At 40.4% G+C, this 15,161-nt stretch overlaps 1 protein-coding gene across 3 annotated transcripts; it reads right to left on the minus strand.

Annotated features, from left to right (window-relative positions):
- Positions 1–270: 270 nt before the first annotated feature.
- LOC128752921 (O-acyltransferase like protein-like) lies at positions 271–11,597 on the minus strand. Of its 3 annotated transcripts, none has more exons than XM_053854721.1 (15): positions 11,181–11,594; positions 9,679–9,812; positions 8,679–8,757; positions 8,019–8,154; positions 7,467–7,651; positions 5,102–5,308; positions 4,936–5,038; positions 3,668–3,769; positions 3,415–3,580; positions 3,240–3,319; positions 3,067–3,150; positions 2,802–2,877; positions 2,529–2,715; positions 612–754; positions 310–538 (listed from the first exon to the last, which is right to left on the minus strand). In XM_053854721.1, the coding sequence occupies exons 1-15, from the start codon at positions 11,305–11,307 to the stop codon at positions 440–442; spliced, it is 1,908 nt and encodes a 635-aa protein (XP_053710696.1). In that variant the 5' UTR covers positions 11,308–11,594; the 3' UTR covers positions 310–439. The 3 variants fall into 3 exon arrangements, with proteins under 3 accessions (XP_053710697.1, XP_053710696.1, XP_053710695.1); XM_053854720.1 differs by having other exon boundaries at positions 2,802–2,925; positions 11,181–11,593; XM_053854722.1 differs by lacking the exons at positions 2,529–2,715; positions 2,802–2,877 and having other exon boundaries at positions 271–538; positions 11,181–11,597.
- Between the last annotated feature and the right edge of the window lie 3,564 nt (positions 11,598–15,161).

A 15,161-nucleotide genomic window follows, 5' to 3' on the forward strand; every position in this document is an offset into this window, starting at 1 on the left:
GTGGCAGAGAGACAGTGGGGGGTAGTTTGTGACCACCTTGAGCCCTCTCCACACTGCAGCCAAATCATTGGCCGTGAACTGCTGCCTACTGCCTGAATATATGGTCCTGGCTTTCTTCAGCTCGCTCAGATACTTCAGCTCTTTTCAGCAGTTCCTATCCCCACTCTTGCGAGCTGCAGGACATTATAGTGAGATTCCTTCTAATCTGATCTTCAATCGTGTTCCATTGACGGACAGAGACTTGATGAGCAAAACCAGTGTGTGGTCAAATTTATTTGTGTATTAAAACAAATATTTCTTCTACAAATATTGGTTACAGGTACCAGACTCTCAAGACGAGAGTCATGTAACAATGGATTGTCCTCTCGTCCGCCATTGGATGATGTGTGTGGTTGACAGAATCATTTGAATCTTACATCATTGCAAATTCTTTTTGTTTTCACTTCCACTTTAGAAGAATGAAAGGCCTCTCCACCAGCACAGTCATAACATAGCTGAGGACAATGGTGAGCGCTGTGTGACCAAGGAACAAATACATCTAGAGAGAAACAATACAGACCATGAAAATACATTTGGGAATGAATATCATTAAAAAAAACAAAAAAACTTACAAAGTTGATGTCTAAATAGTGGATCGGGGTTTCTTGCAGGCCAATGTATATAAAGATAATGAAGGGATGAATGAGGTAGCAGGCGTAGCTGAGGTTGGAAAAAGGAACCCAGAACTTCAGCGAGAGGAGACTCATGATGTAACCTGGGAAGCAGAAACAATTCAGTTGCATTTCCTGGTTACTTTCTGTTCATTATACTTAAAGAGGTGCACAGGTGAATAATCTGGTTTCAAATAATGACTAACATGGTCATTTATTCCTATTCAACACCCTGCCTTGACTGAAAACAAGAGTTCCATCGGCGCTTAAATATGTAGCTTGTGATATGTATTTGCATCTGGTCCCACCAGATGTTTCACAGTTCGTGATTTGGTTTCAAGTTACAAACGCTAGCCTATTGCCTATTTCTCATATGTAGATGATCTGAAGAAGGTAGGCCAAGTATCTGAAACGTTACCAGTTTTTAGTATTAGTCATTGCTAAGTGTTTCTGTTTCAATCCTTGTAACAAACATTACAACAATCATATTGTGGAGAGGTTGAAGAACAGGCCAAACGCAGTCTACATGTCTTTCAGCATTTCCATTTTCCCATACAGGTTTCGAATTTCACTCACTTACCATTTGTTCTCTGAACACCCTGCTTCATTGAGTTCATTTGACCGTTCAATATGAAGGCAAGTGTAAATAGTCAAAATCCTCACCAGCGCATCCCGATGGTGATATACAATAGTTGTAGGTGTTGTGGTCACTAACGTTTTAAGTCTGCATGCGCCATTACAATGATGTCATCACCAGAAAGGATGTCAACACAGGAGAAGCTAAATAGAAGAGGTCTTCCTAGGAGTCTTCATCAGACAACTCCGGAGACAAAGACAAAGGAATTCCCGTCAGCAGTTCCTGCTGTAGTTAAGGAGTGGCAAGGTACACTGTCAGATACCACATGATATCCTAAAACAATGGAGCCCTTCTCAAGTACGGAGACTGACGGAACGTTTGGAAGGGCAGTGCCTGAGAAGGTAGGGAATGTTTGTGTGTGAACGTGTGGGTGATGATTGTGAGCTTCTGATGTGAATTTACATATACATGAGTCAGAATAGAGAAAAACGTTGAAGCTTTGCATTGCGGCTGAATGTTGTAATCGTGACAGAGACCATGCAGGCCTGTTCTTTGAGCCAAAATATGAAGAGCGTCATACAGTAAGAAATGCCAGTTTAAAGTATGAGGGACAAGTGGCGGCCATCACTATTATTTCGCTCCTCTGCAGGAAACTTCAGGCCTAAAAGTTTGCCACTGGGCTCAGAAACCGACTACAAGTGCCTCCAGTTTTCAAAGATAATGAACAAACTGCAACCAATGATACTAACCTATCAAAACAGCAATGGGAGGCGTCAAAGCAACTTGCCCACATAAACAGACCCCGTTTACACACACACAATGTTTTTTGTAGGGCTGACCTTCTGCAGAGACTATCACATTAGGGCTGAATGATATATTGTTATCCTATCGATATAGTGTTGTGAAAAATAAAAAAAACATTCACAACCACAAAAAGGATATAATTTTTCCCCTCGCTCGTCCAGCTGTGAACATTGCGTAATACAAACCGCCTTCCAAATTTGCGAGGATGACACCAAACACAGCAGAGAGTATGCCGAGCATACAGTTGGTTCAGTGTCTGCATGGTTAACTGATTCAAGAGCCAAATAAAGTCCTCAACCACAATATGGTGATAATTTGGATTTAAAAACAAGGATGCAGAGTGAGGTGTTGTGCAGGTCGTGCTTGACAAAACTCACAGTGAAGGAAAGTGGCGCAACAGACTAGTAGGCAAACTAGGCAGCTCAGCAGTCATTGAAGGTGTCATTGGATTACTATGTTATATGCATGTTCCCTTTTCTGTAGAGATAAAAATGTACCTCCGTAGCCCTCCTCACAGGCTAATATCACCCAGGTTACAGCCGTTGCCCAGACTGTCCTGTGAAGACCCCCATAGATGGCATGCGGCACTGATGATTGGCCTGGGCCATATGGGAGGGCATAGTTCACTCCCACAACCAGAGCCATTATGGACAAGGATGCGATCCACCCAAGAGCCACTTGCCACTATGTAGAGACACAGAAGATAAAACGTGATCCATCAATGAACTTGGATTAAAAGGGCGAACAAATAACTTTGTATGAGAGCCTACCTTTTTCTTCAAAATCTTTTCCTTCTTCTCTTTCAGGAACATTCCAAACAAGACACCGACCAAAAATGATCCATACCTGGAGTAAGGTTTATTGTAAAGCAAGTAGGAAAAACTGTCCCAATTTCTGAAATGGAAAAATACTTGATTCGACTCAATGCAGTCATTTTCACTTTTTTTCTTTCCGTTGCATCTTAAAATAGAGCCACTGCTCTTGAATCGAAGTTTATGATTTCAAATACATAATTAAAAAAGCAACTCATCTCACCGAGAAAAAGCTGTCACAAAAGAATTTGTCAAAATGGTCATCAGCAGCAGGGCAACAACTAAAATGGCGAATACGACTTTGTTCCTGGCAATAAAAAGCAAACTAGTCATTGGCAAACAAATGTACTCAGCTGTAGTACTTCTAGACTGTACATTTGAGGGCGGCTGACATACTTTCTGTGGGCAAGAATCAGCAGAGGCGTTGTGGCAAAGCACTGGAAGTCAAGCGAGAGGTACCATGTCCAAGGTAGGCACTTGGTTAGAGAATTAGAGGCAACGGTGAAAACAAAAAGCATTAAAAAAAATATATTCTGCCAATCACAAGCTGCTTCTTGTTAGACAGACTTACATGTAAATCTTGACCAAATAGATTGTTGATCAACAGCACGTTAGTCCACCAGTACTGGTGACATTCCAGCCCCGATGTTTTTGCTTTCTCCCAGTAAGGTCCTCCATTGAAGAATGATGTAACAGCTATGAAAAGTAGCATCGCAAACATGTGGAGCGGTTGTACCCTGGAATGGAAACGGTGAAATGCATTTGAAGTCAAAGAAGTTTGTTCTTGAAATAATTCCATCATGCTTTATCAGACATTGTGATACCTTCTGAGCCTTTTAAAGAAGTAATCTGCCACAAGACGTGGACTCATGGTGTCACCGTTCCTCTGGATTGAGCTCAGGAGACTTTTGGCACTTAACAAACCCCTGAGGGACAATACAAGTTTTACAACCAGGTCGTGGCCATACAGACCTGATCAAAATGTTAAACCCAGTTGAAAAATGGCTAGAATATGTATTTGGTGCATTTGGACTTCATTGAAGTTTTAAGTAGAGCTACAATATGCAAAAGCAAGAAGGGGGAGTGAGATAAAACTATGAAACTATGTTGTTTATCACCTGATCAAAAGTTTAAGAGCACAGGCTGTAAAAGCCAAAATCTGCTTGAAGTTCTCATTTTCTGTCAGGCTTTCACACCGTCATGTACTCCTGATGGCTAACGCGAAGAAGCTTTCTCTTCTTAAACATGGTCAGATCGTTGAGCTGCATAAGCAAGGCTTCTCGCAGTGTGCCATTGCTGCTGAGGTTGGGCACAGCAAAACAGTCTTTCTAATATTTTTGAAAGATCCCGAGCATCATGAAACAAAAAAGCCAAGTGGTAAACCCAAAAAAATTACACCTGCGCTGAGTTGGAAGATCCGATCGGCTGTTACTGGCATGACAAAGAGATCCCACCTCAGATGTTTTCTACCCAGCACAGTGGATGGGCGTCAAACGGTGGCTGGTTATGTGTAGCTGTTGCCGCGGGCATCCCTCATGACTGAGGGCCCTCGTCTTGTGTGGCAACAACTGTTTTTTCAACAGGACAAGGCTGCAGTTCACAATGTAACCAAGGACTTCTTCAGGGAGAATAACATTGCTCTTTTGGACCATCCCGCATGTTCCCCTGATTTAATCCCCTAGAGAACATTTGGGGATGGATAGCAAGGGAGTTGATAAAAATCAGTTTCAGATAGTTGATTCCCTTCATGAAGCCATCTTCACCACTTGGAGCAATGTTCCCAATAGCTTCCTGGAAACACTCGCATCAGCAGCTCTACTTAAAACCTCAGTAAGATCCAAATGTGCAAAAGGTAAATTCCAGCTCTTTTCCCACTGGTCTTAAGATTTTGATCAGAGCTGTACTGACAACAGATTTGATACACATGTCTTATGATGTGAGTGCAATTTCAATAATGTCCCCGGGTGAACGTACAGCACTGAAAAAGACCAAAGTAACAAATTCAAAAGGCATCACTGATGGAGCAAAAAACACAGACAGAAAAGAAAAACAATCTCCACCAAAGCAGTCCGTATATACTCATGTGCTTCACCCCAAAAGCAGAAATGTGTCCACAGCCAGGTATAGCCCTCCTTTCATGGTGAAGATATGCAGGGGATTTGTTTCCAGAGATGCTTGCAGGTTGTTGATGTTATCTATGGTAGAAGAAATGCAGTTGAATAATCATCAATGTTGATCAGGACAGAAATCTGTCACACCAATAGAAACTGTTGTCAGTTGCACATTATGGCCAGAAATGATCCACAACATGCTCAGTGCTCGAATGCCATTGAGGGAAAGGTAGGTGCCCTTGACAGATGTCGAGGTGCTGAGGACTCCTTTTGTTGTTGTCTGTAGAGAGAAGGCCTGAAGGAACTGCTGCAAGCAACGACTGAGGAACCGCTGCTGACTTTTATTGCCTTGGTCTGTGAAAAAGAAAGACACGCAGTTAGATTCCAAATGATAAGACACTAAAATTCTCTCAACTTCCTTGCCTCACAGCAAAGAGCAGTTACTGTAGTTACAGTACTCATGTGCCCCACACATTCATGAGGGCAGGAAAAATGGCTGTAAAAGCAGTGGAACAGCTCATGTTAGGAGGTATATCGACAAAGTTTGGGAGGCCATATGGTTTGGGAATGTAGACAGGAGAGAGGGAGAGTGGACATGCTGCCCTATGAGGTCAATGGACGGGGTACATGAAGGCATGAAGAGGACAGCTGTGACTCGGGAGGACGATGCTGTGGTAACTTTTGATGGGAGATAATGAAGCATTGCACACTGCCCAATATACCATTGTGTTTGTTAGTATTTGCCACAGTGTGGAAAGATGAAACGATGTCACTGTTCCCACACACACAGATGGTTTTAAACACAGAGAAAGAGACCAGGTCAATGGCTAAATCTGCCTGGGGAGGGTGTTCAGGACAGCATTGTATGAGGATGAAAGATGGTGTCTCAGTCCTCCACCTCTGTTTAGGAGAGGGTTTTTCCACTTTGACAAAAATGGCCTCTTTCACTCCTCTTTCAAACCACCGGTCTTCTATTGTCAAAATGTGGACATTGCTGTCTTCAAAAGAGTGTTTCTTGTCCTCTAGCTGTAAATGGACTGCTGAGTCTTGTCCAGAGGCAGAGTGAGGCGTTTTGTCCTTGGGATGGACGAGTTTCTGTCTTATGGTGTTGCATGGTTTGAACTGAACCTGGACTTCATGTTTGCCAAAGATCGGAGTTTCTCAGAGACGCCAGCCACGTAGGGAATAACAATGCAGTTACGCCGCTGGACACTGTTTTCTTTGTCCTTTGTGTTCCCTTTTGATGTTTTGGTAAAAGCACAGACCTTTACATTGGAGAAACTAAACAACCTCTCCACAAACGAATGGCCCAACACTGGACAAGACTTAGCAGTCCATTTACAGCTAGAGGACTGAATGACACCACACTTGCCTGTAATTCAATGAAGTCCTAAAATATTTCATTTCCGGCCTTGCAGCAAGAAGGTAGCAGGTTTCCTGGGTCGAACATCGCCTTTCTGCATGTCCTCCCAGTTTGCATGTGGGTTTTCTCCGGGTAATCCGGTACCCTGCGATGGACCTGTCCAGGATGTTTTCCTGCCTCTCGCCCAATGACTGCTGGGATAGGCTCCAGCACCCAGCACATGACTAAGCGGTGCATATTTCATTTTAGTTATAGACAAGTTTTGTGTTTGTTGGGTGTGGTTGAACACTTAAGGTGAAACTGATGAGAAGAAAAGTTATTTACTCAATTTATTGCTTATTTAGTTCATTACTTTAGGGAAATATTGCAGATGCACAAATGTTTGCCTGTGGCCAGTTCTCTTTGCCTGCAGGACTCATTATGGAACAAAGGTTCATGGGGTCGATGACGCACTGTTAGACTTGGCAGAACTATGGTAGCTGTAGCCTTTAAAGCTGAAGATATTTTTAGCTGTGAAGGAGCACAACAGCTATTTCAGAGTCACCCAATGCAGTGCTGCAGTCTGTGCTGGAAACACTTTCATAGACACCTGGACAGCAGGTTTTGCAGGAAACATAATCATGGAGGCTTTAAAACAATTTTTTTTTTGTTACATGGACTAATCTGCCATTTATTTTGAGCCTACATGTAAGCTGGCTGTTTAACTCTGACCACCACCTCAGTGTTAAAACAGCATGAGCAATCCAGTCTGCAAAAAATGAAATGCCCATTTGTGGCTGCAGTTACATGACATTGACTGCCTGTCGAAATCTGAAAATCCATCTACCGCTGATGTCACTGAAGTGTGTACTTGATTCTGCCATGTACTAAAATACCAACAAACTAATTAAAATGTGGACAGTATGTGGTCAACAGCAACATTTTAAATGATTGACGATGGGAACACTTTGATACGTATACAGTGCTCTACTGTGTTGTGTCATGGTTTTACCTTCTGTTTGCTCATATTAGCTAAGCTAAATCAGCATTTAAATGATATATATATATATATATATATATATATATATATATATATATATATATATATAATTTTTTTATTATTTTTTTATTTTCTTTTTTTCTTTCACTTTATGACAGGTTTTAACTTACCATTTTCCTTTAAGCGATGAGCATTCATGTCAGAATATGAGAAACTGTTGAGGTCTCCGTTTTGCACCATGGACAGAGCGGAGGGTTCCTCTGTTGGAGGCACTTGTCTGCTCCTGCGCCAAATCTTCACAGCAGTCACAAGTGTTGCAGCAAGAGGAAGTGCTACTATCACACAACAAAGGACCCTGCAAGACAACAAATACATGGATTTCTCCCATGGAACAGCTGCAGTCTGAGCAACCAGGAAAAACAAAGTGTTGAGGCCTTCAGCCATTTTGGAACGGACTCATTTGCAATTGCGATTATGCCTTAAATTATAATTATTAAAAATAAACATCAATAAAAGAGTTTCAACTAGAGATTAACATGGAACAACAAAATAAAAATGCTATTAACAAGTGAAATCAGGAAGTGCAACTTAATAGAGACAAGTACAGGATGCAGGAACTAACACAGTTCTTATGTGCATATTGTCCTTGCATGGCCATCGATAATAACAGTATAATAAGAGCAGTGCAGGTTCTTAATATTGCATCAGAAATGGCTACTTACAGACATGCGATACCCGAGGCATCTGGAGTTACAGTTCTGGGCAAACATGTTGTCCATAGCACCCTCCGAAGAGAGTTATTCACCAATAGCGGAGGCAACGGAGGGATGAGAGGAGTGTTATGGAATTTCAGTTTACCTTTAAATAGAAAGACGCCGTTAGAAATGCGTACATGGAGGCTCCGTCGCTCACATGATTTGTTGTATGAATGCACATATGCCTGGTGAAACTAGTAGAGGATTGTGGATGAGAATATCAAAATACCTCACCCCACTAATGGAACTGAGATTGATGTTTGGCGATTTGCCTAGGACTCAGCATGTTATACTGTTACCTCAGTGAATATTGTCACTAGCATAATCTCACAATGTGTATCATGAATGGCAATCCAGCAAAAAACCTCCCACCACTCGGACTAGACATCCCACAGTGACACAGTGACAGTGTGAGTCACATTTATTGAATGTTTAAATCCATTGTGTAACTGAGATTTAGTCCAGTGTTCCTCAACCCTGACAAAGCTTCAACACATCAGTATTTGTGGCTTACAAAAGCCTCAAGTTCAACCTGAGAAGCAGCGCAAGAGAACGTCCCAAGTGTCCTCCTACCTCTGGATAAACAGTGGAAGAGATAGATCTTTTCAGCACACAAGTCAAACTTACCCTGTAGCACCATCATGTGAACCTGTGTTTTACTGCAGGAGTCAGGAACACAGATCCCCACAAAGTGAACAGCTCTGCCCTGAAAGAAAAAAATGATCCTAGTAAAACGCATCCATGTGTGGTGATCATGTCATCTATTACCTTCAATTTATTACTTCACTTGTTTTCAAAATCAAAAACTATTTCACATTTCAGAAAATATATATGTAAAAACCATAACACAAAACATGCAAAAAAACAACAACAAACATTTGAAGGCATTACAGTGCTTATAAGCTTTTGTCTCTTCAGGGAGAAAGTTTGGCATCTTTGATGGAAAATGCTTGTTGGCTCTGCAGCCACAACAAACCATTCTACTGGCTGTACTTCCAATATGTCTCTGCTGTGGCTCGCCGCTGTCCTCATTCTATTTCAGTCAGAGCACAGACGCATGAATTCAGCCTAATGGCGTGCACTTGGGAAACAAGGTTGGTCCTGGTCACGAAAGAGACACACCCTGTTGCAATAATGCTTTAATATATGATAGTAATAGCACTGTATGTGATGAAATTGCTTTAAAAGACGATCTATTCCACCTTTTCTGACCTGACCGTGCATAAGCAAGTCCCTCATGACCGTGGTCTGTTTTGAAGGTATTGCTTCATGTACTTCTCCCTGTCTGAAATCTTGCGAATGAGAGGTGACTCGAGCCAAGCACGTGATGTCACACGTGATGCTTAACCCTGACACCACAGCAGCTTGAAACCTGGTCATCTCCTTACCGTCTGCATTGGATCAGCTCAGCGATCAACTCATGATTTAAGTGATTTGTGTTTCACACTGCTGTGATCCAAGCAAACTTGCATCAGGTAAAATGACCTGCTTGGGAAATGATCTGCGATCCACTCAAAGCGCCCAAACATTGCACTTTCTTTGTGATCAAATAAAACTCAATTTGCGTCACATTTCTGTTGCGAGTGAAGTTAAGGGTTCTAGTTTTGTGAGACCATTGAATCATTACCTGAGAAATAAATACTTGGCAGTATTGTCCAGAGAAAGATGCAGTTTGGACAGAAAGGCATTCATGTAGTGAACCAGGTTGGTTGACGTTGCCTCCGACAACTCCACTTCCCATCTTTCCGAATGAATCATACACTACAATGAGAAACAACCACATCAGAGAAGAATTACTCAAGAAAAGCAGCAAAGATTTTCTGTAATTCATTTTTTTCTCTCGCTCAGTCTCATTTCATTTTACAGCAACCGATAAAAATAATAACTCCTGTCTGACTGAAAGTCTCCTCTGTTGAAAATTGTAATGGATTGATATACTTTTAATCCTAGAAATGCACTGTGATTTTAGCAACAAATGCTTCAACATGAAACTTCTCTAAGTGGAGGAGTGGGCTTCCTCTTCTACAGGGCTTTTTAGCCCAACTCACTCGATGTCCAGAATATCATCCAGAGGAGGTTGCTTCTCATGAATGCATTTCTTTTATGTGTACGCTCCAATAACCATAGCAGGGAGGAGGCGTTTTTTAAGAGGAGTGAGGAGGTGTTTTTTATGAATATAAATGGTCTTTTAAAAAACAGTTAGATGGAGGACCTTTTAATTATTATTGGGTGGCGATTTTTGACTGAACTAAAAGGAGTTTACCTGTCCTCATTTCAGAGAGAGCTGGATCTCCTCAGCTAGACTTGACAGTATTTACTGTTTCAAACTTCATTCTGATGTTTTCAAATGTTCACGTAGCTTACTTGTTGTTTACCATTGTGTGCTTTTATGTCATATTTATATAAGAAATGTGATGAGAAAAGCGCTTACTGGAATTAAATTATGAAAATTATGAAATAACAGTGTTTTATGGCGATAGTAACAGTGTTTTATGGCGATAGTAGCTTCAGTAAAGCTTTTATTTCTTGACATTTGTATCACCCATTGACCAACTGTTGGATTTTGAACATTTTAAACATGTTTGGCCTGTAACAAACAGAAAATGATCATTTGTAAATTTTCACACTTCCACATCAATTGGAACGAAGTGCCCCTTTCTGTATTACATTTAACACAAGATTCCGATATGTATGGATTAAAATAAAATGGCACAATTTTACTGGTGTAATGCAAATAAAGCAATGCCAGTAGTCTGAACCTTGTGTTGACCATTTGGGTGGAGATAAAAAAAAAAAACGAGGTTGCTTCCTGTTCCTCAACCGATTTCTTGGTTACAAGATCATTTCTCCAAGTCTGAAGACTCTCCTTTGATCCAAATAATAATAGATTATAAAAATTTGATAACCGACTTGTTTTATTGAGATTTTGGATCGTGGAAAACCGGTCGTTCCAAGTAAAATGTTCATATTGACATTAAGGACATTAAAATACTCTTGCGGTATACATTTTAAATCATGCTTAAACCTTTATGTGTCCAAAGTGTAAATTCATAAACATCAACTCAAAAATTTTTCATTGTCTTTTCATGTCTGTGTGTGTGTGTGTGTGTGTGTTAGGTTTGTACTTACTGACAACAGCAAAATCCTTTGGTTTGTCCTGGCTGAGTTCCTGGAGAAAAACATCTGTGTCATTCTTACATTTTTCCAGGGCAGAGCAGGTCACGATCAGCAGCAGCAACACGTATCCCGCAGCCATTGTGACTTCTCACTCCAAGACAAACACACAGCAGGTTTAAGTATCATTGGTTTGTGCAGTCAATGACAGGATTCGGGGTAGATGCAGAGAAGATGCACACAGGAAGACCAGACAGAACCTTGCCAAAATAAAACAGGACCCGAACAAGAAAAAGACAACAGAAAGTAGACATTTTTGAAGTTTTAATTAATAGGTTTCCCGCAGATCCTTAAAAAGTCTTAAAGGTCATTGCGTTCATGAATTAAAATCAAGGCCTTAAAATGCATTAAAAAGTCTTGAACAAAATGTCAAATGTCCTCAGAGGTGACAAAAGCTCTGTGAGACCACTGACGATATTCTGCCAACCCACTCCACTTTTCTCAGAAGCGCCATGAAAATTCAACTCAAGTCGCAACTATTTTCACTCTCCAACCCATGTGTCACATGTTTCCTCTTCATTTGAGCATTTCTTTGTTGTTTGTTGTCATGTATCTAGCGTGTGACCCAGTCTGTATAACTTCAACGCTGTATCCAAGATGGAGAATAGAATTGACTCTTGCAGCGAGTGTTCATTATTATATTATAGTTTTTTATTATTATTATCTGAAAAGCAAAGTCTGAAATATAAAAAATGCCATGAGAACATGAACTTTCTTTGGCAAACATGTAAATATGTTCTCAACTATTTATGCAACATTTTAAGAAAAAACAAACACATTGGATATTCGGTATTCAGCTAAGAATTTTAAATTGTATTTGGCTTCGGTCGCAAAGTTTCAATTCACTGCATCCCTACTTAAAAATGTGAACGCAAAGGGAATTTCTTATGTTCGTTTCGAATTTCAAATTATTTGGTAACATTTATTCATGTATTGAAAATAATTTACACATTGACTCTTGAGCGCGAACAAACAGTGAAGTGGTTGCTCTCAGGATTTTCAGAGCAGATGCACGGTGTGGTTCATGTAAGCGAACTTCTGATCGAGTTGTTTACTTTGGTCCACCTTGCTAGGAGTAAATTCAATCAGAATTGACTCTCCAACCAACCTAACCCTACGTATTTGATGTGGTGTTTTTAATTGTTCACTTCAACTTTGAAAAGTCTTATGAAGTCTTGAATTTAACTGGCCTTTAGTTGTAGGAACCCTGTTTAATCCTCAAATTGAAGCTCAAATTTGTGGGCGCCAGCGAAGGGTCCCCACATGCAGGTGTATTTCCAAGAATCGATCCTCACAGGTATAACTCTACAAATTCAAACACACACACAATATGTTTATGCTCATGATTGCCAGGTTTATTTTCCAGAGGCACAAAGCCGCACTATCAAGGAATGAGTCAATAATGACTCACTCGTGGTTCACAAGTTAGAAAGTTGTCCAACTGTCATCCAACTGTTTGGTGACGGTAGTGTGTTCTGGCAGCCAGTCAAAGTGTGCTGGCAAAGTCTTAAATTCCAGGAACATTTTTAGTCCCAGATCAAAACAGTGCAGTTACACATTCTGTAAATAAGTTTGACATTGATTTATATATTGACAAAACAACAACAAAAAGAGATGAGGAGCTGTACAAAACTCAACTTAAATCCATGACAAATCCGACAAAAAGTGCTTCTGTCTGAAGGAAAACTTGACTCAATGTGACACAGAGTGAACACGAACTCAGAAACAGAGGAGCAGATATGGTCCAGACACCAGGTGCAGTCAATGACGGGATTAGGGGTAGATGCACACAAGATGCACACAGGAAGACCAGACAGAACCTCACCAAAATAAAATAGGAAGTGAATGACAAAGTGTTTTGAAGTTTTAATCCTCAAATTGAGGCTCAAATTTGTGGGGAGCAGTGTTTATGGAATTGAATCCACATTTTAATAGCATTTACTATAGTAGAACTGGGAAATGTTTTATATTTATTTATTTATAGTTCAAAGATTTGTTTATCGGAGCACAGATCATGGTAATTGGGGACATTGATGGAAGTGAAGCGAGTTCCACTGTAGCCTGTGTAGAGGCCTCTTTATCCTGATATGCTGTGATCCAGTGTGGCAACTTGGAAATGTACTAATGAAGGAAACAATTTGATATATTTATCTAACTTATTGAAAAGGCATTTTGGGATCCAGACAAGAAGCAATTGAAACAAAGAGAGAAATCCTGGCAATATGGTCACTGTTATTTAACTCTGGCTTCTAGGGTGATGGGGGGGCTTGACCATCTGTCCAAGTCGTCTCTGGTTTTGTCTCAGATCCAACAGATCCAAATTGGACAGTTTTGCTTGATAGGAGCTAGTTCTCTGTTCACCTAAATATGCAAAAGATTTATTTTTAAACTGAAATGGTTTATTGTACATGGTTCATTGTACATGTAGTGCAATCCTGAATAAAGTATGAAATTAAAAAATAATGTTTTGTATTCCAAATTGAGTGATTTGGCTGAATTATTGGGAAAATGACACTTTTATTCAAGTTTAATTTGTAACCAGCTATACTACTGAACCTTTCAAGCAGGTTTATGAGGTTATGGATTGTTCAGTTATTCAAGTAAAGAAGAGGGTCGTCAGCATATAGCGACATCTTACGGATTGTACCATTTCTTATGAATCATTCAATATCTTTATTTTTTCTGAAGGCAATTGCGAGCAGCTCTGGGGCTAAATCAAACAAATACAGTGACAGCGAACAGCCTTGAACAGCCTTTAATCCAAAGCCAAACCTTTGCAATACTGCATGCAATAACTCCATTTTACTCAGTCCAAAGCCTTTTTCTCCGTAAAGACACAACATAATCTTAGTTGAATGTCGAGAAGATGGAGAGTGTAAAATAAAGAAGTTGTCTAACATCTGAAAATGACTGTCTCACTGCCACAAAACCGGTCTGATCATCATCACAGTATCTCAATCTCGTCATCTTGTTTTTCTAGTTTTTAAAACTGTTTTCTTTTTGCCCCAAGGAACTGAGGATCATATGTCGTAACTTTACCCTCAATTACTACCTCCCTTATCTGAGAGTCATTGAATGACTATTTAACGGTTGGCCTGCTCTTTCTCCATGTTTGTAGTAATTTTGTCTTTTTTGGAGCAAGTTCTTTTCTGCTTGGTGGATGGAGAGATTGTTAAATTCCATCTGTAACAAGAGGCGATCTTTATACTGTTCATTTGTGGGAGATGCTGCATGGTTTTGTCGCCATCTACACATAGGTGACAGAGCATTTCTGACTCTTGCACCCAAGTTCTGGAACAGATTACCTCCAAGTGTCAGACAGGCACCCTGTTACCTGGTTTTTAAATCACACACCGCTTCTCTCTCACCTTCAACTGGCTGTAACTCATCCTTATGACATCTACAAACTGTAAGATGATGAACCTGTTTCTTAATCTTGTCTAGTATGTTTCGTCTGCAATTATTTGTTTTCCTACTTAACATATTCAGCACTTTGGCTTCCCCCGTGGATATTTTTAAAGTGCAATACAAATACAGTTGATTGAATATTGGTACACAAACTTTGTGTGAGTGTTGGAACAAATTTACAAGTCACAAGTCGGCATAGATGCATAGATGTGTGATAACAATATTGGGTAGTATCAGGCAAATCTGTCAGCTCCTATTATCCTTCACGGTCCTCACTTTGGGTTAAAACTACAAAATAGCCTGGTTATTATAATAGGGCTTTAGTTTGGTTCAGAGTAAAGGTTCGGTTTAGCCATTTGTTTTCGATGGTTAGGTTGGGGAAAGGGTTATGTCAATGCATGCCAATGATGGTGCTCTCTAAGATAAGACAAACGTGTGTGTGTGTGTGTGTGTGTGTGTGTGTGTGTGTGTGTGTGTGCATAGGTCTTTGTGGGGTCTGCTCATTTCCATACTGCTTTCCATGAACTC

The sequence above is a fragment of the Synchiropus splendidus genome, chromosome 1 (genome assembly GCF_027744825.2).
Source record: "Synchiropus splendidus isolate RoL2022-P1 chromosome 1, RoL_Sspl_1.0, whole genome shotgun sequence".
In the NCBI taxonomy this organism is placed as follows: Eukaryota; Metazoa; Chordata; class Actinopteri; order Syngnathiformes; family Callionymidae; genus Synchiropus; species Synchiropus splendidus.

Coding starts and splice junctions, on each gene's coding strand:
- LOC128752921 (XM_053854720.1), bottom strand. CDS start 11,307: ATGGCTGCGGGATACGTGTTGCTGCTGCTGATCGTGACCTGCTCTGCC. Junction 3,151..3,239: donor CTGATTCTTGCCCACAGAAA/GTATGTCAGCCG, acceptor TTTTATTGCCAG/GAACAAAGTCGTATTCGCCA. Junction 2,926..3,066: donor TTTGTGACAGCTTTTTCTCG/GTGAGATGAGTT, acceptor TTTCCATTTCAG/AAATTGGGACAGTTTTTCCT.